This window comes from Halichoeres trimaculatus, unplaced genomic scaffold (assembly GCF_033239565.1).
Source record: "Halichoeres trimaculatus isolate MK-OKI-2021-1 unplaced genomic scaffold, fHalTri1.1 fHalTri1_scaffold_16, whole genome shotgun sequence".
In the NCBI taxonomy this organism is placed as follows: Eukaryota; Metazoa; Chordata; class Actinopteri; order Labriformes; family Labridae; genus Halichoeres; species Halichoeres trimaculatus.
This window is the reverse complement of record NW_027437194.1, coordinates 13854555-13882403: the sequence shown is the minus strand read 5'-3', so window position 1 is coordinate 13882403 and position 27849 is coordinate 13854555. Positions and strand designations below refer to the sequence as shown.

Genomic DNA, 27849 nt, shown 5'->3' with positions numbered 1-27849 from the left:
AGAGAAATATAAAACAATTGTAATCTCTAAAACATGACCTCACATACTGAACACAGAAACATTCTCCCAAATAAGAAAAAAACGCTGAAATAACTTTATGTATCTGCTTATTATTATATTTTATTTATTTATTCATTGGCAACTGCGTCCTCGTGACGGAGATGAATACCAGTCGACAGCGGCACCTACAGGGCAACTGCACGTGGATTCCAGGAAAACGTCCAATCGGAGCCTGGAATTTGGGTCATGTGACAGCGCTGCTGCGGTCAGGAAGGCTCCAACAGCTACAACAACTATGGAGTCGTCTCCGTACAGCTTCACCCCTGAGCAGTACTGGACGGAGGAGAAAGAGAGGGCACTCATTGCGTTTTTCTCCAGTAAGTTAGACTGTCGACTGCAGCAGCATCGGTCCTGTAAAAGTTGCCATTTTTAGTTAATGTACCGTGAGAAAGGGCAATGTTGCGGGCAACCATTGCTTTGAGAGACCGACAACACAGTCAAATGAGCAACGGTTTACAGCAATGGCGACTAGCAACTGAAGTCAACTTAGCTTGTGTATCTTGAAAGATACATCAAAACGCACTTGTGACAAAACCTGTGTTTTATCGACGTTTCACCTGCTTAAATACAGATGTAGTAAACCAACAAAGTTTGTTTGCTTTACCCTGAATATTTGTCGTCGTTTGTATTGGTTCAGAAACATTGTTGACATTGTGGTAATGTTTTAAATATTGTAGAAAAGTGGTATACCCTGTGATTTAAATTTCCTGTAAAGGTGATCAGTAACTCCTCTTGCCCCAGTAGATAAGAATAATATCCACAGAACATTACATTTCTGAAACACAGAGTCATTTACCAGAGTAGGAGACTTATTTCAGCACCACTTAAGTGACATCTGCGTCTCCCCAAACTACCACTCTTTGCATAACAGCAATGAGTAGAAAACATTGCATTTAACTTTGCATTTTTAAACATTATTGGGTCAGTCGTAGTATGCTGCCTGCAGACATTTCTTCTTGATTTGCATGATAAATTCATTTTCACATAAATGCATTAGGAGTTCCTCAACCTTTTTTTTTGTTTTCAAATTGTAAAAGGACGTTGCAGAAATCTGTACAGAAACATCTGCCCATCATATCACATAAAAGGTTCAGGGTCAGCCTATCTAAATGGAAATAAGGCTGACTAACTCCAGGTCTGAAATGTGATGGAACAGTTTTGTCTTTCATGGACTCCTGTTGTTAAAGTGTAGAAAAGTACTTTATCTGTCAAGTGTCTTGTTTTTCGCTCTTTTCCAGAACACAGCTGTCTGTGGAACCACAAGTCAGACGGCTACAAGAACAGACACCTGCGATGGAAAACTCTTGAACACCTGAGGATTCTTCTATCAGCTCATCCTCCACCTGTTCGATTTACAGGTAAAGCTCTCCTTATTTCATACTTTCAAAAGCATTTTTTCACAACCACTCATGGCATTATTATGGATTGAAAGTGTTTTTTTCACTGATAGTGTATTTTGCAAAAGTCCTTAAAAATTGCACATATAAGATATTTTTGGTCAACCTCTTTTGTTTTTTCTATCAAGTTGAAGACATCAAGAATAAGTTTAAGAACCTTCGCACCACCTTCCAGCGTCAGTACAAGATGGTGAAGGCAAGCAAGGTCTGTAGGTCCGACGATGTGTTTGTGCCACAGTGGAAGCACTATCAGCAGCTCATGTTCCTGCAGAGCTCCTGGGATCATGAGGACTGCTTTGACCGGCTGCCACCATCACCAATAGTCCCACAAGAGGAGAGCCAGCCTGTCCTTAACCCCCCAGGTCATGCCATGACCTTCCTCCTCAACCAGTCCACCTCATCATCCCCCTCTCCCTCGTCCTCCTGCGTCCCCTCCAGCATGGTCGTGAAAAGTTTCTGGACTGAAGAGAGGGAGCGAATGCTCATAGCTTTCTACTCCGGTAAAGAAAATCTGAGACATTACATGATGATGGTTTGAGTTCATACAATGACAGATTTGTTTGGAGCTGACGTTTGTTTTTGTACACAGACCATAGTTGCCTCTGGAACAAGAAGTCAGAAAACCACAACAACCGTCATCTCAGATTGAAACTGCTGGAGACTCTGAGGAGCCAGCTGTCTGACCACATAGTGACTTTCTCAGGTAGTGTTCACCTGTTCCTCCTTACTGTATTTGCTACAGCCTAAAACAGCATAAATGTTTAAGTCCAAAATTCCTACAGCTGGAAAAATGTAACACCAGCAAGATTTACAACTGAAGTGCTCAACATTGAAACCTACAGCCCAATTGAATAAAAAAATGTAATAATACTGAACAAAACAGAATTCTGTATGAATATTGAGTTATTTTTTATATTTGTTTTGCAGTTGAAGACATTAAATGCAAGTTCAAGAACCTTCGGACAGTTTTTAACCGAGAGTATAAGGTGGTTCAGGGGAGCAGGTCATCTGACAAACTCTACGTGTCCAAATGGAAACACTACCAGCAGATGCTCTTCCTCTGTGAGTCCTGTGATGAAGATGACAACCAAGATGATGTTCTGATTCTAACACCACCAGAGGACAAGGAACTCGAACATGGAAACCAAACCCCTTCCTCCACTCTGAGCAGCCTCTCCTCCAGCTCCACTCTTGCCAACAGCGTCAGGTTCAACAGCCCCTCTGCTCCCTACAGCAACACCAAAGCCAGTCCCAGTCCTGGGTATCAAATCGTCCTCCAAGAGAGTCCAGATAATCTCCACCTAGTGAACCAAAAGTCTGCCCCAGCTTTCTCTGTCTCTCCGACAACATCGCCACCAGTCACTAAAGCCCCCAATGATCCCTCAACTCTGCACTCGCTGACGTCAGGTTCAGGTCATCCAAACAGCAAACTGAGCTCTGACACACGTTGCCACTGGAATGAAGCCAAAGTTCAACAGCTCATTTCATTTTACTCTGGTAAGCAGGATGATTTGTAAGTTATTAGTTTTTGAACATAACACAGCAGCATGGAGTCACTGACAGAGCTGCAGACCAGCATTGCATGATCTGAAAGGAAAGAAAAGACTACACACAGCCTCTAAACCTGTACTTTCTGTCTTAAGCTCTGTTTTTTTGTTAGTGTGAGTTAGTGTGAATCTGGATGTGAGGTAAAACCTTCGAAGTGATGTATGAATTCATCATCATACCTGTTTTTCATTTGCTTTTAGAGCACAGCTGTCTATGGAACCACAAATTAGAGAGCTACAGGAACAGGTTGTTGAGACAGAGTCTGCTGGAGATGCTGAGCAGTGTTCTGTCTGACAACGAGCCCGTCCCATTCACAGGTAACACTCATGGTGTTTGAGTCTTTTCAGCAGGAGAACATTTGATACAGACCTCAGCAGACAAAAAGAACTTGAAAGAGCTAAATGGGGTATAATAGATTTGTTAAAGGGGCTGTGAGGGGTTTCTAAGTGATCTTGAAAAAGTCTCCCTTCTAGATTTATGCTTGATCCTAATCTTCACTTTAAAATGAGATTTTTAGCATTGATATAGGTTACTTTTAAATGCTACTTAGAGTAAAGCTAAACAAGAAAGTGATAGAGCCTGAGCTGGAGGCTAAAAAAGGAGCTAAAGTATAAAACACAGGCTAGGTTTTTGTGGTAACGTTTATTCCAACCCACATGCTCCAGTGGTCTGTTCAAACTTGAGAATCTTTCAATAAAATGAAGAGTGAGGTTACATTAGCTCTGCCTGGTGTGGTTGGAGTTGGTAGATGAGCACTGGTAGGACATAACCAGGATTCACTTTCGTTAGAGATACACATTCTTTGATCGGATCTCCATTTCCAAAACAAACACGCTTTGTTAAAAGTCACGTCTTCACCACTGTGAGGCTTCGGGCCAAAATGTGGTGATTCAGTCCAATTAAAACATATCTTCACAGCATCTTTAAATTGATTCTATTTTCCTGAAGTCTTTTAGAGTGTCAGGTGAGCATGTTCAATGTGTTTTTCATTTTTCAGTGGAGGACGTAAAGACAAAGTTCAGGAACCTGAGAACGATCTTCCAGCGTGAGCACAAAGCAGTGAGCTCGAACAAAACCTGCGGCTCAGAGGACTTCTACTTCCCAAAGTGGAAACACTACCGTGACCTGATGTTCCTCTGTGACTCCTGCGATGAAGAAGAGCGACCTGAAGAGCTCCACTTCATTGAACCACAGGACTCACGCCTCCTTCACCTTGACAACCAAGCCCCGCCTCCCTCCCTACATGACCACAGCAGCTCCCAAAGTGCTGCCAAACTGAACATCATGCCTCAAAGCCTCGACGCACCACCTTCGCCAACTCCTCCTGACTCTCAGCGCTCCTCTCCCTCCACCTCGCCTTGCACCTCCCCCTCCTCGAGAACTGACAGCAGAGTGTCGGGACGGAAGCGGGCAAGCCGGCGTCCACTGGCTATGTCTAACGAGGTTCTGGATTTTATGAGGACATTGTGCCAAAACCAGAAGTCACCACACGCCGGCTTTCTGAAGTACGTGGAGGAGTGTCTGAACGAGACACCGCCAGATAAAGTGAAGAAACTGAAGAAGAAGATAATCGAGACAATCCACAGCGTGTCGGAGGGTTAGTACTTGGGGGATTACTCCTTTTTCTCTACAGCTGTGTTAATAATACTCACAGGTGTTTGCTCATTCCAAATCTGACCTTTTTGAGAACCAATATGAGATATAAGCTTTATGGGCACCGCACTTAGCAACTCAAAGGGGACTTGAAGTGAACTACTTCACACAAGCAAAAACAGAAACATATTAAACCTTTGAAACCAACAAAGATTTAAATCTTACCAAAATAAGTTATCACTGAAACATATTTGTCTGATTTTTTGCCTGTAGTAAATAAAATGCATAAATTAATTTTATGGTGCAGATAACAGCATCATTAACAGGATTTTCTATTAAATCTAAAATAGTTACTACTTTGCATGACGGCACATTTGAGGTTTACAGTTATCTCATTGGCAGTACACACAGATGGTGGTGAAAGTTTTCTTTTCTTACTCTACTGCGCTGTGATTGGCCAGTACTAGATGCCACAAACTTTCATGAATTTCCAACTGGAGAGCTCTGTTCTGGTTTTAGAAGAGTCGCGATTACATACTGTGAGGAGAGGTTCTTTGTATCAGTTAAATAATTTAGTTTTCATTGATGTCAGTTTATGCTAGTATTCTTTTCTAGCAGAAAACAGCACAGTTGGACAAGCAGCTTGAATAAATGGTGTATTTATTTATGTTACTGATCGATTGATATCACAAATGCTAAAACATGTCAAACTTTATATCAGGATTGGGATGAAATATCTTGAAGGTAGTTATCACATTACAGGTGCCAAATATCTGTATTTGAGATCATCACAGCTCATCTCTCCACTACCAAACGACTCCTCACGTTGGCGCTAAACACTTGCTTCACAATATTTTACTAATTTTGCATTCAGATTTCTCCTGTGAGGCCAAATTAGATTGTCAGTCATGACTAAATGTAAATATTAGTCACATAGCATTGTATATTATAAAACATAATATAAATAGGGTAAGGGTTAAATATTATTATAAATTTATAAAGTAATAAGAAGTTTATTTAAAAAGGAAAGCCTTACTGAGAGTTAAAATCTCTAATAGAGTGGACGGGACGACAGCTGTACTTTTGTTAACATTACAGATGACACACGTCTTGGACCACATCACAGAGAATCTTAAACAGTGCTTGGTGTTACTGTGACTAATTTCTAAACTTAAATCCACACCTTTAGTTTATTTACAGGTTGCTGAGTAGGAAGCTTAAAAAACAGCACATCAGTGATACACAATCCCAGGTATTTATGAGAGTAAGTAAAAGATGGTCTGTTTGCTGGTGATTTTTTGAGTTTGCATCTTTATTATGAGGGAGCATTCCTGAGGTTAGTTTCTTAGTCCAAACAGAGGGATTTTGGAAGGAACTCAAGTGTTTGGTTACAGGACATTTTAACCTTTCAGTGGTGCCAGACAGACCATCATAGACCTTTATTCACCTTCTGTCTGGTCTGTTACAGTGTGTACGAGTGCTGCTTTCTCTACTCCTTAAAAGGATTTTCATTTCTGTTATGTATTTATGTTAAGAAAGGGTCAGTCACAGCACAAGTCTATGAAATTTAAGTCCTCCACATCCAGTCCAGTGGTTGTATCATGATAAAAGAATTTATCATTCAAATTTTATTTTGTTTATGAGTTTTTATTTTTCTTTAAGAGAAAACTGAAAAAGGACAAAAAAACCAAAATGTCTTGGACTTAAATCTGTGTACTTTGTTTTCTCTACATTGTTGCCAATTAATTTTAAAATGTTAAATTGGAGGATCAGACTTTTTATTTTAAACTTCAGTATTGACATGTCAATGGGAACTTTTTACTGTTACGTGCTGTAACTTCTTTAAAAGGCATCTAAAACTGTTACGGGAGCTAAAAACACAAAGCTTTTCTTTTTTAACTTATTTTGATTTATTTTGAGATGTAGTAAAAATCTAAACCTGCAACTTTTCACCTTTAAAAAATCTATGCATGTGAAAACTTTATGATGCCTGAGGCTTTTCTTCTCATTCAGTGTTTAATGATGAGGTTTTAGTAAAACTGAAACCCTTGGAAGCAATAACCAATATTATTTAACTCTAAAGAGCAGCTGTGTTCTGTTTGAATGCACGTAAATGATTTCTATCCTTTATACCTTTTGTTTGCACGTTCAACATTTGTTCTTTTTAAAATTTTGACTCTAAAGTGCCTTATCAGAGTGGTTTTAACTGTATTTTTGCTGTAAATGTGCAGGAATTGTGTTCTCACTTTTTACTTTGTATTAAATTGAACATGAATGCATAAAATAGAACAACTATGATGTGTGTTGTTTTTTTTCCTAAATCAAGACTGTTTTCACATATGAAATCGCTTTTTTAAGTCTACTCTTAAAACTGTAAAAGAAAAACTGTGACAAGAAATTGCTTGAGCTTAACTGCACTGTCTCCTGTAATTCTCATTGGTTCCTCCAGATGGCAGTCAGACATTGCACACTGCTGTGTTCACAGTTCTTGTATTAATAACCTCAAAATCTGCTTTAAATAGGATTATTTCTTTGAACAAAAAAAGCTACATCAAGTCAACTTGAGACACAAATGGATAAATTTTGTTCCCCCTCCTGTGTTTATCCATCAGAGCGAGCCTCAGGTAGAAAAGTTTACCAGACTAATGTGTCAATCACCAAAATACATGACCAGCACAGTTTGTTTTTGTCAATGACTGGCAATTATAGCATTAAATATCAGAAAGTTTTTGGAAAAAAGGACAGAAAATGTGTTTTTACTTGACTAAAAAAGAAAAGTCTGTGTTTTATCAAGAAGTAATACTAATAAATGTCTATATTTTGTTCCAAAGCACTGCTGATAGGAACAAAACTTTGTTCCCACACAGTAAATTGTGTAGTTCACAGCATCAATGGCAAACCTCTTTTCATTTTAAACATTAAATAGCTGTTCAAAAGAAGTTTGTCCTGCTGCTCTACAAAGAAATCAAATGATCACCTAACAGCTGATTTCTTTCTTGTAAGTGTGTAAACAATTTTCTCCACCAGGCGGTTTAATGTGGTTTTTGGATGTAATCTGGATCCAGAGTGAAGGGAAACAGTGTCAGATCTGCTGCTGTAGAGTTCAGCCCCGTGTGGAGGATTGGATTACAACTCATCAGCACACACTCACACACAGAGAGAGAGGAAACACCAGGGACACACACACTCTCTCTTAGTCCTTTCTTATGTTCACCGCTCTTTTCTTTTTTTTGTCTGTTTTCATTTTGATGATTTATACTTCCTTCCATATTTTCTTTCACTCCTTTCCTTCCTCCTTCCAACTTTCCTTGCTTACCTCCTCCTCTCCTCTCGCCCCCTTCTCCCTCTTTCTGTCTCTCTTTTCTTTTCGCTCACTGAGTCGCAGTAAATCCTATTGTGATGCTAAACTGATTTTCGGAAGAGAGATAGGGACAGAGGCAGTGAGGGAGAGAGTGAGGAGGTCTGATTTCTGTTAAAGCAGATCAGATCTGACCTCCGTTGATCTTTAAGTTTTTAACATTTCTCCTGCCTGATTACTTTATAACCTCTTTTAAACTCTAGTTTCGGGTGCTGTGTCTGTGTGCCGGAGGATCAGCCGCTCTCTGCGCTTCAGGAATGCACTTTGCAGGAAACGCAGCTCGGTGCTCGGACACTTCACTATTTAAACTTTTTCCTTGACTTACCGTGGATTTATAAATGAATGAAGAACATGCACTCGTGAGGGAGGCATCGTCAACGTCAGTCCGGTAACCCGCCCCTCAGTCCGCCGGGCCGCAGCCGGGCTGAGGACAGAGCAGCCCGGAGAGAGCGCTCCCCGGCCCGGGCATGAAGAGCAGCGGCAGCCGGGCGGGGCTCCAGCAGCAGGCGGCGGGCGGAGGAGGCGGCTGGGTGCTGGTGGAGGCCCGGCTACAGGGAGGAGCACCGTGGGGCTTTACCCTGCAGGGCGGCCTGGAGCACGGAGAGCCGCTCATCATATCCAAGGTACTACACAATACTAGCAATACAATACAATACAGCAAGTGTACACTGTCTGTTTACTTGAAAGGTCCCAAAGAAATACATCAAACCTGATGACCGTTGGTGCTCGAAATATGTCAAACTTTTGAGAAAGAAGTTGAATGAGTTTGGAAGCCCACCATTTTAATGTTTGACAACAACAAATAATCGAGATAACGTTTACATAAACCCTGCAAAAGGCACTTCTCAGGCAGGTTTCCATTTAACCATTAGCTTACCGATACAGAAACCTACAGCTCATTGAGTTGGTTGGAACAGTGGATAGAAGGCTGCTTTCTTTTATAATGAAAATATGTTACATTGTTATCATTAAATACTTCCAACCTACATGTGCTCTAGAAGTTCTTACAGTGTCTACCTTGAAACTGATAGTCATTTATGTAAAATAACTAGCAAAGTATGAAGCCCATGTTTTTAAAACTGCAGTTCACTGAGCGTCCACTTGAGGCTGGCTGCACAAACACTGGACACTACATACACACCCAGTCAAAGAAGTCAGATTTGAACAACAAAAACAAACAGAGTTAAGCCTGGTTCAGAAACAGTTTTGGTCTGAGTAACTCACTTCTTTATCAGCACACACCGCCCAGGATTATATTTTTAGAAGTTTATAATTTTTTGTCCATACAAGGGCCTGGCTGGCTGATCTGAGAGGTAAACACCCTGTAGCCAAAAGCCTCTTACATCACCCTGACTTGAACCAAGATAGGTTTTTTAAATATAGCATCTGTTTACAATAGGCTTGACAATTCTGTATTAGAAACAAATATGTAACATCTTGAAAAATGCTTTTATGTATTATACAGTCTATGATCCGGACTCAGATTAGTCTGCTTTCTATGCTTGAACAATGCAGTTTATTAGTTGGATTTAAATGTAAAAGTTTCTGTTTTTCGGGAAAATATGCTTGTCCTTAAAATTAGCTGCTTGTTTAAGTCAACTGCTTTCCCCTTGTAACAGAAACAATATGCAGTTTGTTTGTATCAGTGTTCACCGATGTACACCAGAACACTTTTAATAAATCAAACGACTATTTGCTTATCCATCCTTTCTATTTCCATTTTGTTTATCCACTTTATCAGAAAAATATTATATTCCTGCAAATATTTCTTTAACTTACCATGCAACACAACAAAGCAACAATGTTTTGATCTTCTGAGCTTAATTTTTTCAAGGACTCAACAGGATGATGTAAGCCTGTGTCCAAACAGATAGTTACAAGAGGATGTGTCCAACACTGACTGTTCAAGCACAGCCATAATAGTTCATTTGAACATCAGTACCACCTTGAACATGGCACACAACTTATTGTAGCTATGGAATTTTGGGTGGTTGTATTATTATGAATGGCCAAAACCAACTTTTATGGAGGAGTCAGGAAATGGCACTTGGTAATAAGGCCCACTCAGTACTGATGTCATTACTTGTTAGAAATGTAACTATAAGTTAGGATAACTACTAGTCAGGAAGTGACAGAATTATGTCTTTCAGTGTGATTTAATGAAGGATGGTTAATTGACTGTCAGTCAGTCATAGTGTCTATGTAAAGCAGAGGACGCGCTCCTTCAGACTGTATGAAGTAAAATGACCACTGATCATTCCCTGTTCTAAAAACCATCATGGCCCCATTTTATTAACATGCAAATCAGCTGGCTGTGTGTGTGCATGTGTGTGTGTGTGTGTGTGTGTGTGTGTGTGTGTGTGTGTGTGTGTGTGTGTGTGTGTGTGTGTGTGTGTGTTTGCGTGTGGAGGTTATTCTGGGACAGAAGCCAAACGACTGTAAAATAGGACAAGAATGTGAATTATGTGTTTTCCTGGGTGCTTTAAAACACAGTCATGCTTTTGTAGAGTAATGCTCAGTGTTTCAGCTCTTACCAGTGTCTGCCCCCCCCCCCCCCCCCCCCCGCAAAATGCTTACATGCCACAAATAGAATTAAATCCCTATAAGGAACCATTAAAATATATGCATACTTTTACTTTTGATACAATAAAAACTTTTAATTATCACTTCTGTACGTTAACTTCAAACGTAAATAGGAGACCTGCTCTGTAAGTTTAATATCATCTTAATGGTTCTGGGTCAAGTTAAAATGCAAGCACTGGCAAAAGTACTGCAACATGGGAGCTGTTTTTCTGATCCTGTGTCATATCATATCATATTATATCATTGTATGGTATGGTGTGGTATAGACCACTTTTAATAACCTCCATGTATCATACTGATCATACTGTATTGTATCATATTTCATCGTGTCATTATAAATTGTAAATAACAGGACCTAGGGTTTAGGCATGGGTTTCAGGGCACAGTTTAGGTCCAGACACAAAACACAGGCTCATTTTTTCTATCATTAGGCTAATTTCTGGCACATTGAAAACAATCAATGGCTACTTTAAGTTGCTTAAAGTTATTGTTTTAAATATTTCCTTCACCCCTGAAAATTCACATTCATGTCTCCATAGACGTCTTGTAGAGTGTCTAAAGAGTTAAGCCTGACATTATCTAGCAGTATTTTGATCAGATGAGGATTAATCAAATGACACTTCTGCATACAAGTGATCTCAAATATTCACATTCATAATTTGTAAAACATGTGTTTGAGTTCTTTTTTTCAGCCACAGGAGGATAAAACAGAGCTGGCTCTGTCAGCTTGTTTATTATCAGTGCAGTACATATCTTGGGGTCAAAGGTCACATGAGAGTAATCCAGGCAGATCAACTCAGGTTACACAATCTTAATAAGTTTAATCTGAGAGTCTCATGATTGGTATCAAACTGGAAATGTGCACTAACACTGCTACAGTTACAGCTTCACCACTTAGGATGTGTGTTGAACCTGTAGCCCTATCTCCTCTGTCAGCGCCAGCTACCTGCAGATAGTTCCTAATGTATTATTCATGGATTTGTTTGTCTTTGTTTATTTAAAAAATGTAGTTTTGAGATTCCAAAAGCTCAAAGTGACATTTGTAAAAACCCAGAGATTAATTTAGTACCATGAATGACAAAGAAAAGAAGCAAATCCTCACACATGCAGAGCCCAGCCAATAATGATTGTTCAATGGATCATTAAAACAGTTTTTAATCAGTTTTCAAAAAATTAATAGTTAGTGACCAAGTAGAAGTAGAAGCCTGCAAGTAGAAGGAACAGTAGCCACGTATACATGGACCCAAATATTCCGATTGCATTTGGTTTATTTGCTCAAAGGGAACGAATTTAACCTTTGTATACACCTCATTCCAAAAGAAAAGTGCCAATCCGAATGGACATTTAATCGGTTTCACAGGGGTGGAATACTCCTTTCCCCAAACCGATTGAGGTATCATGTATCCACTCAAACGGAAAGTTGTCAAGATGCGTTCTTTCAGCGCATGCTCAGATCTGACGTAGGACGCAACTAAAGACGTTCCTCAACTTTAAAAATGGCGGCGAGCCGCCAGCACTGGACTGCAGCGGAAAGTTTGTTTTTCATCCAAACATTGAAAGAAATGAACATAATTTTAAGACTGGACGGACGACAAACTCGCAATACTGAGTATTGCAACACTGTGATAAACAAACTGTTATCCTCCAGCTTTGATAAATCACGTGATGTTCACGTTTTTCTGCGCATGCCCCATTGACAATTCTGTTTGATCATAGCGGCGCATGTAGACCAGAGATTGGAATATTCCTTTCCATGTATACTATTGTTTTCGGAAAAGTCATTCGGAAAGATTCATTCAGAAAGACGGAAAACTCCTCATGTAACCGTGGCTATTGTTACAAATTTTGACCACTATTGACTCTACAGTGACTTTCCAATTAATTTACAAACACTTAAGAAATTATTCTGCACCAAAATAAATCTTCCTACCCTAAAACTGTCTGTTAGCATTAGTACTTAACTTGATACGAGATGTGGGTATAATTCCTTGAGCAAAAGCGCAGAATGAAAAGTGTATGCTGTGGAGAAATATAAGTTCTCATCAGAAGGTGCTCCGGTTGTTCTGTCTCAGATTATTTTCCAAATCTTACATTCTTCATTGATTAGACAAGGTATGTTGTTTCAGGCACGGCCCGAACAGGCCGAGCCCCTCTGTTTGGATATCTGACTACAGGGTAATGAATTTCAGCTGGAATAGCATACTCATTCACACACACACACACACACACACACACACGCACACACACAAAACACACACTCTGGATGTTACTCTACAGACCTTATTTGGGTATATTTATTCCTGAAAAAGGAAAACAGTGCAGTCATGTGCACAGTTCTTCAGAAGTGAGGAAGAGTTTACATTTTAGCACTTTGTTTTTCTTTCACAGCTCTGAGAGGATGTTTGGTTTCCTTTCTCCTATCAGCACAGATAATTTGATTTATCTCACAGTTATGCTACATTTTAAGGTTTTCGTAAGACAGCATTGTTGGCCATTTGCTCTAACTGGACCCCAAAGAATTCCTGACTTTTCTGAAATATCTCTGGGATTTTTCTGCAATCTTGCTCTTTATTGCATTTTGATGAGCATTCAGCGTTTTGGGGGCCTGTCGTGTGTGGGTCAAAACACTATAGGCTTTTGTTCAAACGTAACTCATGCTGTAATTCAGAAGAGGTCCAGACACACCCTGTGTTAAATTCTTGGCAGTTGTTTTAACATTCGAACAGTCCCAGCTGGGTGGAGTTTATTGTTTCAGAACAGTGCTATGGATACCTTTGTCAATCATAGGAGAATATGTGAAAACAGCCCTCTGATAAAGGCTCTTTATGATGTTACTGTACTTCTAAACCCAGGGTGAACCCCAAATTATGATCTCGCAAGTTTGCTACTTCTGGTCACCTTGGCGAGTTACTGGGACCAAAACATCTTAAACTGGGCAAACAATGAGTGGACAAAGGTGGGACAATCAGAAGCTTGACCATCAGACAAAATCGTCTCCCAACACACAATGTATATTGTGTGTGATTTAATGCAAATCAATATACCTTCAAGGTGAGACAAGGATGTGTGAAGCAGGATGTTCCAAAAGGCTTCCACCATGGATGACTGATAGATGCAATGATTCTCAAGCATCAAGGACTAAGTTGTCTGAAAGTCTGGCAGCCTCTTCTGCACAAACTCACTCCATACTCAGAGCACTGAGGCATGTCATGTTTTCGTGTCAGCTGAACTGCAGTCAATGAGAATCGGAGCCACATGCAGCTAAAAAACTTTTTATTTCACAACAAGCCTATCAACAAACCCACCAAGCATCCTGAATGTTTCCAAAGCTGCTGATGTTTGTGCTGAGACATTTTGACGACCAGCTGAGGATTTGACAGAGCTTATCTCACAGAGAACACCAGACAATGTGACCTTAAAAAGGACACACACGGATGAACACACATACTGTGATAAACAGAGAGACACAGACACACGTTCTGATACTGATGCACACACTCTGACATTTTGATGAGAGGCATCATCAACAGCTCTGATAATGCAGCCAGGTCATTCTGATACACACAGTATGTGTTAGTGGGTGCATGTGTGAGGTAGAGGTGTGTGTTTGTGCGGTTGTATAAGTTTGTGAGACTTTCAATTGAATCATTATCAAATAAGATTATAGAAGACATCAGAAAACTTCAAAGTTTTCTGATGTGGTTTTGTTTGTACAGAGAGAAAGTGTTAAAACTCTACCACACTCGAGGTCATGCTGAATTAATCATAATGGAAGATAATCACAGCCGTGTTTATATTTAGCACAACACTGTGACCTGAAGTGTGATACTGCTTCTATGCAACAGTTCCACATACAAGCCACACATATCAGTAAACAATGGTTTAATAACTCATTTATTTAGTTCTAGTTAAACAGTTTTCAGAACCTGACTGGAGCTAGACTGTTGTTGAGCACTGCATTAACAGTTGTTTCTACACTTACTGTCTGTTCAGTTTCATCCCAACTATCGGTATTAGAAAGTATAGTCCAAGCGCGAACGCAAGGAACTGCAATTTTCTGCTTAAGACTAACTCCCAAAGTCGGGGTATCTCTTTCAGCGCTTGAATTAAAATGACCATTTTTGCAAAAAGAAAAATACGGTGGCTGATAGGTATTAGCCGATTTGCAAAAACAACGATGCGAATGCTGACACCACAACACAAATGCAAAAGCCACAACACAAGAAGAGGACAGTTTTCCTAACGGACACAGAAAAGTTGTGAAAGAAACTAAATGATAGTTTCTTTTTTTTTAAACTTAAGCTATTATAAATATAGCTCTAATGCTAACATAAATAAAGAAATGTAAGTACTATGAAGAATATCACAAGGTGACAACCCAACAAAGCTATATTTCTCATAGATAAAATTAAGCATTGGCTTACTTATATAACTTTCCTGTGTCCATTCGGATAAGTAACCTCTTTTAACTTCCGTTGTGGCTCTACTGTTGTGATGTGATGTTTGCATTTGTATTGCTGCTTTTTTCATTCAATTTTTTTTGCTCTTCCATTCATGTTGTAGCTTTTGCATTTGTGTTGTAGCTTTTAAAAATCGTCTGTCACCCACCAGTCACCAAAAAAAAAAAACGTGTACAGTTTTGTTCAAAATTAGGCTGTAGTCTCTTTATAGCTGGGCTTTTCCTACAATTGCAGCTTAATAAGATCTCATGAGATAGTTTTGGCTAAAAATCAGATCTCTAAAGGGTTGCCTCTTTTCATAGCAGTCCTTTTTCTACTCAAAATTTGTCCACCGTAGTACATTTAGTGATGATGATGATGCTACTTTTCGTTGTAAACTGTCAATCACCACCTGAAGAATCGGATAAGTTCATGCTTTTGTTTGGGTTAAGAACTATCCAATCAGCACGTAGACATGCAGACCGAACAAAAAGTAATAACCAGAAGAAAAAGGAGGGAGGGAAGATACGTGTGAGAGATACAGCTTACTACAAATTACTGGTAAAAAAAATCCAGTGAAGTCCCACACCATCTGTACTCTGTCTGTTTTGGCAGTGTCTGAAGGAAATTTAAATGAAATACCCCTATTTTTGTGAAAAACTGGAAGAATAACACAAAAGGGGAATAAGAATGAGAAACGTATCAGACAAGCAGCCAAAAACTCCTACTTTCTCCTACTCACAAACACACCACAAGTGTTTCCTATCTCCCAGAACAATAGAAACCCTGATAACAGCAGCCGCAGAGAGTGTGACCACACAGGTTCACTGAGTGTCCACTGCACAGCTAGCTTACCACAAAGAGAGCATGGCCCACAGTTGACCTTGGGTTCAACTGAAAGAAGCTAATGCACGCAAACTGCAGCTGAAGACTCACTGACCTTGTTTGTATTTGTGTGTTTGTTTGCGCAGGTGGAGGAGGGTGGCAAGGCGGACATTTTGGAGCAGCCTTTGCTGGTGGGGGACGAGATCATTGTCATTAACGAGGTGGAGCTGACCGGATACAGACAGGAGGCCATCGCTCTGGTTAAAGGGTCGTACAAGACGCTGCAGCTCACCGTCCGCAGGTACAAACGGACAGTGTGTGTGTGTGAGAGTGAGGGCTTGAACTCTGAAGCAGCCCCATGTGCTTGTCTATCACTTCCCTTAAGTTTTCCTGAAGTGTAACTCAAAACTGAAATTTATTTTACTTAACTCTCTGGCTAACCGCTAGCCACCCCTCTCTGTGTTTCAGTGTGTTTACACGAAGCAACGATTAAAGGTCTATATGAGTAAAGCTAAATAGTCATTAAAATGTAAACACTTTTTTAGAGTAGATCATTAGGGATACATTCAGCTGAGTTTGGCTTTTCTTTGTAGTTTTTGAAATGTTGTTCTTTGCCATCTTGTTAGCTCAAGGTATAAATGACCATTATAAACTGCTGCCTCAGAAATTCCCTCCTTCCTTGCTTCCTGAACTGGTGTAATCTATAACTGGTCTGGATTACATCCTGGTTCAGAGTCCAAATCAGAACTGGTAGTTATAAATAAACACAGACAGAAAAACACTTCTCATTATTGTCCGGGAGTCACTAAATAAAAGTTGAATGACCTTTTGGATTTCCACATTTGTGTGTCTGATAAAAGCTAGCTCATCATATTAATATCTTTAGCATCAGAGATTTCAGGAAATCTACTGTCTTGAATGTGATGATTAGAGGTAGCTGGTGGTCATTTGAGGCGAGTGGGCTAACAAATATCTTTAGATGGTTACACTACAGATAAGTTTTGAGAGAAGAAACTGTGATAAAAGATCTGTCTCTGTCTTCCTCAACAGCAAATGACTCTTTTTTTTTCACTCTTTACTCTTCTTTACTCTTTTGCCCTCTGTGTCTCTTTGAATTGATGAGGCAAGTATAACTTTGCCAGGAATAAATAGCTTAACCTTGTTTTCAGTTTAAGTTAAGATGCTGTCATATTTTCTACGTTCCTTGTTGAATCTTAGCCATGTCTCCTCCAAAATGTTGTATGGGAAACCAAAAACAGGTTCATTCTTAGCTACATTTGCTGTTATCAAGTACATTCATTGAAACTAATCAAGAAGCAAAAAACGTATTACTCTTTAAACGAAGAGTCTGCGGTTTCTTAACTCTCAAATTTTCCCTCTGAGGGGATGGAAGAAAAGGGATGAGAAATCAAATAATGCACTTGGAGAAAATGTTCAATCTCTATTGTGCTCAGCCCCATCCCTCAAGATTATACTCTTTATTTCCAAGTTTTTATTATAAATCATTGTTGTTAATCTTTGTGTTTAACTTCTCTCAGCCTCGTTTGAATTTACAGCTGTTTTTCTTTTAGCCAGCTAGTAGTGCAGATTGTCATATAATAATGTTGCTCTAATACGGTATGGATGGATTTCAATATTATCTTGTTTCCATGGGTCTTCATAGGAAGTGGATTTCACTGCAGGTCCACAACTTATCATATGTATTGATGCTTAGAAAAGCAGTGATATCCAACTGTTAAATAAAGCCAGTCACTTATTTTTGCTCTCTGGTCCTTTATATCAGCTGAGTTTTCACCCATTATTATTTACATATTCGTGACCCTTAAGAAAAAGGTGGATATGAAGAATACCTTTTGGTTGGTATTGCTGTGCGGCTTAAGTTAGCTTAACTCATGCTTGAATCTTTGAAATAGATTTACAACTTTTTACTTCCGAGGCTCCTCTGGATGTTGAGCAGACAGTGACCTCCAATATTGCTGCCACAAGGTGTGTTTTACGGATGTGACCCAACATTTTTTGGAGTATTCAGGTGGATGCCTTGTCAGGTATAAAGCCAGGTATGCATTTAGGTTTCGGGTGTGACTGGAAGCAAAGCTTCTGTTGCTACTGTCTCTTTTATTCACTAGAAGACTTGTGAGAGGCATGACACAAAGCAGGACTTTAGACTTTAGACACACTCACAGACTAGAGGACAGGCGTAGAAACACACATGGTATTATGGGAAGGCGTGGCGAGGAGGCATGAGAATATTCTCCTCCAGATGAACAGTGTGTAGGAGTGTGTTTTTGTCTGATCAGCTTCCTGTGAGGATCTGATGGGAAGAGGATGAAGTCAGTTCTCAGGTCTGTTGTTTTAGTAAAAGGTGTTTTTTTGTTTTTCATGTGAATATGTAAGTAGCTTGTGTTCTTTTTGCCCAGTAATTAAACAGAGGAGGTTAAACGTGCATACTTAGGTTGGTTGGTAGTGCAGAAAAGGCAGAAGACTGTGAGAGCTCTAGATGCTGCTCAACTATGTGATGCTACTCCTGATTCCCAGAGACACACTGACATTTTGGACTATAGACATAATTTTAGGGCCAGTGTCTGAAGAGATCATCAGCGCATGGAGCAAATACTGATGTCCCACCCAACTCTCTAATCAGAAATAATGAATTCCTCAAGGGGTCACAGCAGAACAGATTTTTGTGTCTGTCTGAAGCAGTAATGCATGGTTATAGAAACTTCAGTTTTGACTCTTTTTTTTATTGTTTATGTTTCCTTGCGATCTTCCTCCTCTCACGGCCCTGCAGGAGCTGCATTTGCCAACAGAGTGGTCAGCTCTGCAGCCCATTACATGCCATCAAAATTAAACATTAGCACCAAACTTAGAAAAAAATTGAAAACTTGAACAAAAAAGTGCACGATAAGACCTGACAGCGTTCTTCACTTTCTTGTGCTTGAAATATTTTTTCATTCTGATAGACACCCAAAAGTCCAAAAATGACAAAACACTGAGAAAATATACAAAATCAAGCACACTATTTAACACTACTGAAAAAAGGATCTGTGGCTCTGCAGGTGAACAATGTTAAACTAGTTTGCAGAGTGTGACTAACATTAGCAGGGCTGGAACCACCAGTCTTCAGTCTTCCATGCTCTGGTGGAGCAATTATTTAGCTTAACTAGACACAGGCTACATACAACTTTATATTTACCAATCTATAGATCAAAACACTGACAAACCAGCTTTGCACTATGAGATGACACCTGTCATCTGTGCTTGTTTACATCTTGGTAGTAAAGCTTTTTTTCTGATATGGCATTAGGCATTGGATTATATGGGGACTGGGAAGGTTTGGCTGTACTACAGTTTCAACACCATATACAGTATAACCAGCATTTCAGTACAGCTATAATCATATATTCATGGATTTGATAAACCAACAAGTGATTCTCAAGTAACTATGACAGATTTCATTTTTGGGACTTTTAAAATGAAGCAGATCGGCTTTTGCAGTCATAGAAGCAGCAAGGGCTTCACGTACAACGATAGGGCAACCGTCAATCACATGACCTGAGTTGTGCCTCTGATTGAGCAAACTTGGGCTCCTAATATCCTCTGAACTGCTGAGTCAGAAAAAAATTCACCCCCCTTCAGTGTGTGCCAATAGTAAACTTAGCAATCCAGATACAAGATGTTTTTTTTAACCAGGCTGTAAATAGGTTAATTTCTGCTTTTTTTGGCTTGGTGTGTATGTGACTTTTGGTACTTCTGGAGCCAGCCTCAAGTGGACACAGCCAATTTTAGCACTTCTGCATTGTCTTATCTTCTTAAGTGACTCTTGTCGCTTGGTAGTGACTGGTCATTACACAGCCAGCTCCTCACACAGGAAGCATTTTTAAGCTTTACACTTCATTGAAAACTATCAATAATCAATATATCAAAATAAAGAGATCAGCCTTTTGTATTTTCAACCAGCTTTACCTCTGCCTCACTTTCCCTACAGGACCCATAGGATCCCCTCCTGCAGCTGCTTAAACAGTCTCTTAAAGACAATAAAGATTTATTGGATTGAACCAGCACATGACCAATGTCTGAGTGAGTGAGTGAGAGTGTGTGTGTGATAGTGAGAACTTTATTCGCCTAGAGCTATAAAAGTGTGTGTCTATATCAGGTGTTTGAATTTGAGCTGTTTGTGTAAGATGGATTAGGTGAAGCAGGTGTTATATGATTTTATAATTCTATGTTTGTGAGAGAACGATTGTGTGTGTGTGCGTCCTCCATCCTCCTGTGCCAGTTTTAAGAAGGTGTGCGTGTGACTTTGACACCAAACACACCTGTCAGGCCTCTCTCACCTCACCGGTCTGTCTGACTCTCTCCTCTCCTCCATACCTGCTCCCCAGCTCTGGTTGGTGCATTCAGGTGAGCTCTGATTGGCTGAGAGCAGACAGGTAAGCTTAAATAACTCACAGACACACACACTTGGCAAGAGGGAGAGAGGACGATGCCATCAGTTCATTTACAACAAGCTGAAAACAAAGAGGAGTGTTTTCAGATCAGCTGTCCATCAGAAATGTAAGTCTATGGTTGTGTGTGTGCAAGTGTGTTTTGAGTGTAGATTATTTTTGTGGTTTAATTATTCAAACAGGACAACACTGACACAGTTATGAAATCATTCTCCAATTAAGATGGTTTTCTTTTCTGAACTAATAAGGTTGTAATTTTGTTTTAATAGCTAGGATTAGTGCTGATCATTGATCATTTGACAGTTTTCTGACCCATCAGACTTTTTTGTACTCATCATAATTGGGACACTAACTTAGTACAGTCTAATTTTAACATTATGATAACAGACTAACTTGAACAACATTTCTTTAATAAGATCCAAATTGCAAAACTCAGGTTTTTAGTTGAAGGAAACCAGAAAAAAAGTTTGTTTTGATATCTAATACAGTTTTAGAAATTCCTATGAGTAGATTATTCTTATAGAAATAAGGATGTCTTTAGAAAATTTTGTGTTTCTTCCAGATCATTCTGAACAACAACTGTTCATCACAACCTATTTCAGGCTCCATGAGGTTACACCCCGTCAGGCTGCAGGGCTTGTCTGAATTAAAATTCAAAAGGCATCAACCTGTTTGGAATGCAGTTTGTGACAAGTGCCGCTGTGAAAAGATTTCTGAATATGAATGCTGAATCTGAAGGTGACTGACAAGATGTTTTGGTGCTTTCTTATTTCTGTTTGTAGTCTGAGTCGTATTGGCCAATCAGGTTTGAGCGTGCTTTCATTGCATGCAAGGAAAGAACCAGTCATTGCTTACCTTAATCAGTCAACACATGTGGATAGATGATCCTATTGGGTTTGAAGACTTTGCCCTTTGTAAGAGTTTGTTTGGCCTTTACACATCCCTGTATTAAGAGGAGAGGAGCTTGGAGACAGGAGGAAGCTGGTGACCACCTCCTGCACTGACAGCTGATGCCCACTGGGGCATGAAATGTTACTTCAAAGTAGCCGCTGGTTATCGAGGTTAGAATGTGATGTGTTATCTGGATCTCCATGTAGCTGCTGCTATGAAATAAGACTTGTTATGAATCTTTATTTCCTAGATGCTCTTTTTTCTCATGTTGACATAATTTACAGCACTTTACTTATCCTCCTGCAGCTTTAAAAGGATGTGAGCACATAAAGCAGGTAGCTCAAAATATTTTTTTTTTAATGAACTTCCTCAGTGTGTGTGTGTGTGTGTTTGTGTTACGAGTGCAGCATGTGTGTAGCGGGCTGTGCTGCCTTTTATTGATACCTGACACTTGTGGCTAATGTTTAAGGTAAGATTATCACCACACACCTGTGCTCTCGGTGTGTGTGTGTGTGTGTGTGTGTGTGTGTGTGTGTGTGTGTGTGTGTGTGTGTCTTTGAGTGTGTGTGTTTTGTGCTGGTTTATGGAAGTCTTGTATCCTAGTTGTGTGAATGTGTTGCTTTGTTGTTTATATCTTTGAACTAGAGAACTTGCTGTTGTTAGAGTTTTGTGATACGCTTTTCCCAGTCATGGTTGTGTGTGTTTTTGTGTGTGTTTGTTTGTGTGAATGTGTATTACCCAAATTATTCCCTGCCTTGCACCTTGTAGCTGTTTTTCAGCTGTTCCCTCCCCCTCTAATCCTCATTAAGCAGCAGTCTGCACTTCACTTGTATTACGTTACACATGAAAAGTTTTTGTTTTCCTCGAGGCAAAACAACTCAAGAACACGAGGAGCTGCCAATTAAAGAGTGCAGCGTCATTTTTCCTGCACTCTTTAACTGTTTGGTTACATTCCTCATCCAGGGTTTGAAGCTCAGAACAGGGGAAGTTAAATGTGGTTGATTTAGTTTTTCTTTGTTCAGTTCCAGCAACCTTAAAATGAATGATGGGAGTCAAAACACAGACGCTCTGTCCTCTAGCAACAAGAACATGTAGGAGTGTAATTTGCTTGTGTTGCAAAGGTGATTTGTTTTAGTTTTCCTGCGCAGTAACTTTGCCAAAAAAAAGATATTTGATACTCTGAGTTTTGTATTTCTTTCCATTTCCTGTCCCCTGCACATTTTATGACCACCAGAAACACTTCACCTAATACAGAAATGTAACTCAAAACCTTAAGAACAATGAAATAGATAGAAAGAAGTTTCACAGAAAATGATTTTTCAGCAGAAAAAATGTTACTAAAAAAATCCAAACCTTTTGATGTAATATAGAGACCTATAAGGACCTGTAATGAAAAAAATCCACAAAATGCCAAAAAAAAAAAAAACAAAAAAACATGGAAGGCACAGATTTTTTTGGAAAAAAAAACGTTATGTATTTTCTGGAATATAGATTAATTTCAAGATTTTTTTTTCCATTTTATTAATTTTTATTTACATTATCTAAACCATTTTTCCCATATAGTGACTTTAATTTATTTATTTTTTTATATTTTATTATTTATATTTGTGCAGTTGAGCCTGTAAGGCCATGACTACTAGGAAGACAGCTTATTGTGTGCAGAATTAATTTAAAACAAAATGCCCAAACATTTAAAATTGTCATTCATCTCACCCTATCTTATTAGAATGTTGCTCACAAATGTTTTATATTGAACTGTAATGCATGGCATCAATCGATTGACGATAGATTGATTACTCATCCATTTTTTATTCAGTCCAAACTTACATTAGGAGCAGTCACGGGCCATGTGATGAAAAATAACCAACAAAACTTCTAAGTGAACAAAATTTCACCGTCTACTGTAATGAATTCATATGTCACAACAAGTTCCCCAACTGGTCTTGGTTATTTGGGAAACTTTCCTGGGATTAGTCAGTGGAAACACTACAAAATGCATGCCGTACTGAGACAAAGGAAACTGAACTGCCTGGTAGAAACAGGGCTTTTATCACTAACTACATCCAGCTGGTGACACCCTGTTACTGGGTTAACTTTTAGCACAAAATCCTTAACCTGTTTTAATTATTAAGGCACTTGTCATCAGTATTAGTAAATTGTTCCAGTTTTTTTCCATGTTGTGTCACATCGAAAGCCATGCTATCTTAAACCATGGGTCCCCAAACTTTCCAGCCTGTGACCACCAAAATAAAAGTCCCAGACTAGGAGTTTTATCTTGTAACCCCTTCATTGGTGTCTTTGGACCCTCCAGGGATCCTGGCGCGGACTTTGGGAACCACTGTCCCAAACTAACAGAGCTCTGTTTTTGGCATCTGAAGCTGTGGTTTCACAACAGTCAGCACAGTTCAGCCTAAATGAACAGAAACAGAGTAAAGTTGTCTGATAAGGTAAAGGAGACGTCGAGCCACATTGGTCAGGTGTGGTAAACTGAAAGAAGATTAAAGCACAGTACATCCTCTCGCAACTCGTGATATTTTATTTACCAGCTTTAAGGTTTGGCAGTGAAGTTTTTAGTCATCATCTAGTAGGTTGGGATTATTTCCCATCATGTTGAGATTGTGGTGCTGAAACAGGGGCAGCATGTGATCACAGTCGCCTGTATGCACAGTGATTTGTGTTCTGAATGAATCACGAGCTGGCTGACAGGAGGCATCTGGAGGTTTTACAGCAAGAGTCGTCTTGTGCATATAAACGACACCAGTGTAACGTTGAGGTGTATGTTTCTCCGGCTGGTGGTGAACAGACTCTGCTGTCAGTGAGTTAGTATACTGTTGAGCAGGTTTGGTCACCATTGTCTTTGCCCGTCCTTCACTCTGTATTTGCATGTGCTTTGTTTTGTTTTGTGTGTGTGGCTGGGGTTAAATGCAAATCTGAATAAAACAACACCTGTCCCTTTATATTCAGTCCTCGTGCACTGGCAAAGATTAAGTTTGAACCAAAAGGTTAATCTCCACTTGGGGATAAAACATTTTCCCAACGTGTACCCCAGGGCCCTTTAAATGAATCATTTTTTTGTTAATAAAAATAGTTTGATGACACAGCCTTTGAGAGAAGACACTTTATAATCTTTTCCTGTTAGAAAAAAGTAAGCATCATGTCTTTGTTTAAAGCAGGTATCATGAAAAAGCAGGCTTGCTTACATCTGCTGTAACAGTCCCATCTCGTGCATTCTAAGTTTTTCTCCACATCTTGCCACCTAGCTGCAGAGGTTTAATCCTATTATGAAACAATAGCATTAGCAAGCCCTCAGACCAAACAACCCTGTGTTAAAACAACACAATTCATGGACTTCTCTTTGTTGGGCCCAGTTACATAATGAAACACAGTCACAGAAGTCTTGGACTTGCAGATGAATGGGTCCAGAGCTACGACAGTTTTAATCTTTAAACCAGTGATTTAGTTAGAATACAACCATGTAAAGCTGAAGAGAATAATTATATTTTTGTACCAGGCTATAGTCATGTTTAAATTATAGACTGTATAAAGCATGGGTGTAGTCGCGCCAACATAACCTGTCTGTTTCTGAAACGGAAAATGAAGCACATCGGCTATAGCGGCCATATTGGTAGTGGCAAGGGCTTCACCTACAGCCATGGGGCGCCTGTCGGTCCCTTGACCCTAAGCTGTGCCTCTTATTGGGGGAGCTCGCAATCTTAATATCCTCTGAACAGTTGGAAAAAAATTCAACCCCTGTACAGTGGGTGCCGGTAGTAAAATTATCGACTCAGACAGGAGACGTTTTTTGAACCAGGCTGTAAACAGGTTAATTTCTGCTTTGACAACAGCTTTTTTTGGTTTGGTGTGTATGTGACTTCCGGGACTTACGGGGCCAGCCTCAAGCGAACACTCCAGAAACAGCAGATTTTAGCACTTCTGCATTGTCTCATATCTTAGACGGGAGGTTCCTGCTTGGTTTGAATCTGCTGTAAGTTCAGCATTTTAACACTGGGCTCTATGTGCAGTGACTCACTTTTGGAACATGCCTCAAGTGGCTACTAGAGGAACTGCAGTTTTTTGATATTGTAACCTCTGCCAGGAAGATTATGTTTTCAGGAAATGTTCAAATGGGATAAGTAAGAAGTGATTACATTTTGGAGGTGATCCGGATCATTGTCTGGATCCAGGATTTTTTTTACAGGATTCTTTATCATTGTGAGATAGGGCTGTTTTCACCATATGTGTATATAACTCCACGATAAATGGCCAGATTGCTTTGCAAAACAATACAAGACAAGGTCACTATGATTTCTGACAGATGTTAAAGTATGACCCAGATCCTTGCAATATTCGGGATACTAAGATCTGGAATATGAAATATGTGCTGGGTCATCATAATTTTCAACACTGTCAGGTAACAAACTATCATACAAACCTGCAACTAACACCAAATTGTAGCAGATGGTCTGCTGCAAGGGAGTATAACATTAAAGTAGGACTTAAGTGTTGCGTGACGATCACAATATCTCTGAGTGCTTTTCTAGTTTACTCTTGTATCTCTTTTTCTTTCAGTCTTTTTTTATCTGTATTCATGATGAAAACATTACAGGTGTGACAGTGAATCAGGCAGTAGGAAGGTGAGAGCTGAGTCATGGTATCTGTCAGGAGGTCTTGCAGCATGCCATCACTGTTCCAGCAGTGTGTCACAGAGTGTGTGTAAGACAGTGTTTGAAGGTTACCAAAACTTTTTAACTCGTGACTTTTTGAGTCATATAGCATAATATATAAATGCAATTAGTGACAAACTAAGGTGAAGAGAAGAAGAGAATATTTCTACAGACTGATACACCCCCCTCTCTCTCACTCTCTGCCTCTTTCTGTTACTCTCTCTGTCTTTGTCTCCCTCCATTCATCTCTGCTGACTCTGTCTTTGTGCTCTTTTGTTGCCCGTTGACGTAATCGAGCTTAATCAATGTTTGAGTTTCTGTGCTCAAAAAAGAACAGGAGGAAGTCATTACAGGGATGAGACTGTCTCCCCAGCAACTGGTGGCCAATGTGTAAGGCTGAACAACACGTTTGAGACGTATTCACACTTTGACCTCATAGTCTTATCTGTTTACCCTAAAGTCATAAACGGATGAGGATGACTGCGCAGTTACATTCAGTGAAACCTCTTCTGCTAATGGCAGCTTCAGCAAAAGAGAAAATGTTAGGCTAAGCTTCCAGGAGGGATGGAAAGTGTAGACTGTCAAACCCATGGCTCCACCAGCCAGATCACTACAGCACAAGACTTCACTCTAAGATTAGTGACAGGAGCAACACTGCAACGCTCATTGGTCACATTTCAGCTTCATTCTTTTAGCAACAAGATATTCAGAGATAATTCAAGGTGTATAAAGCTAATGCAAACTGTTTGTTAACATATCTTTCCCATCATAAAGAACCTTTAACTCATGTATCTTCCCTCAACACTTTTCCTACAAAACTCTCAGTACCCCTTAAAATCCTGCTGGAGTTTTCCCCCTGGAATATTACTCAATATATGACTTAAAGGAACAGTCTGTCATAATTTTTGTTACTTGGGTACTTGGATCGGCAGCAGCACACATCCACTGCCTCCAACTGAAACTACGTGAACCCACTCACTAGCCCAGCAACCACCTGTAGTGTCATGTTTCTACTTGGGAGATACTCGAGAGCCATGAACCAGACTTTGCATGTTAGCAGAAGCTAATCACGGGTATATAACACATACCTGGTTAGCAGAAAGCTAGCTCGTGTCGCTTTTCATCCTGTGCTGCTCTCCAAGTGCCTGAAAGCGAGTGAAGGACGAGCCAAGCTTCACTCTCGTTTAGGAAAAAGCTCTATCTGTTTCACTTTGGTTAAAGCAACCACGTCTACTCGATGCCCGCAAACGTCCCCAAACAACAAAAACATCAACATACAGGCAGAGGAGGGGGTTGAGGCAGACACAGACACTGACATGCATGCATAGAGGCCCGTAGGAGATGGTTGAGCAGGATGAATCCTTTGAAAATTGATGTTTTATTTTTTAGGAAAATCCTGCAGACTAGAGACGTTATCCAATCAATGAGAAATTTGATTGACAAGGCTTGAATACCAGGAAAAACAGGGTCCCAGAACTTAAGAGCTCCACATACCAGAAGTCAGTGGATGGCAGGAATCAGTTAAAGAAAAAGGCTCAGCACCAATAACCTGGCAGCATGTCACCTTGAAATACCCTGGAGTTACTCTATCCTTTAGTTGAAACTAACTACAGACTGTTAGTGGGGATCCCTAAACTGATCCTCTATGAACCTAAAATTAATTAATTGACACACCTGTATAGCAACGTGTGAAAGGTTTTGACTAAACCTTCTGGAAAGGTCAGTCAGGGGCCGGCCCAGGAAGAAGTTGGACCGTTTTGGTGCAGGTCCTGAAATTCTTAAAGGATTTGTTTTTTTCTTGGGAGTTATTGAACGGGAAAAAATAATCTGAGCTAACAGCCGGTAAGCAACATCAAACTGTTAATTCCAACACTGAGTGGTTGTAGGTGTTGATGGATTTGCTGCCTCTTACGTTTATGAATTACATAACCTTTAAGACCTTTAAGATAAACCACTGAGTCGACACTCAGGTTATTAATGAACAAACTGTTTTCAACACTTTAAAAATTAACACTTAAAACCCAAATACTTCCTTTTCTGTCCTGG

General features: G+C 39.7%; 2 protein-coding genes across 3 annotated transcripts in view; both read left to right on the top strand.

The window, feature by feature from the left end:
- The first annotated feature begins 246 nt into the window (after positions 1–246).
- Positions 247–6789, top strand: LOC141804993 (uncharacterized). Of its 2 annotated transcripts, XM_074689652.1 has the most exons (8): positions 247–377; positions 1299–1418; positions 1586–1662; positions 1729–1957; positions 2047–2160; positions 2385–2954; positions 3206–3322; positions 4003–6789. In XM_074689652.1, the coding sequence occupies exons 1-8, from the start codon at positions 296–298 to the stop codon at positions 4605–4607; spliced, it is 1914 nt and encodes a 637-aa protein (XP_074545753.1). In that variant the 5' UTR covers positions 247–295; the 3' UTR covers positions 4608–6789. The 2 variants fall into 2 exon arrangements, with proteins under 2 accessions (XP_074545753.1, XP_074545752.1); XM_074689651.1 differs by having other exon boundaries at positions 1586–1957.
- Positions 6790–8423: 1634 nt separating this feature from the next.
- shroom3 (shroom family member 3) overlaps positions 8424–27849 on the top strand; it is a 56958-nt gene continuing 37532 nt past the window's right edge. Inside the window, exons 1-2 of the mRNA XM_074691013.1 lie at positions 8424–8579; positions 15950–16104. Of these exons, the coding sequence (XP_074547114.1) occupies positions 8424–8579; positions 15950–16104 (311 nt within the window). The remainder of the gene's footprint in view (positions 8580–15949; positions 16105–27849) is intronic.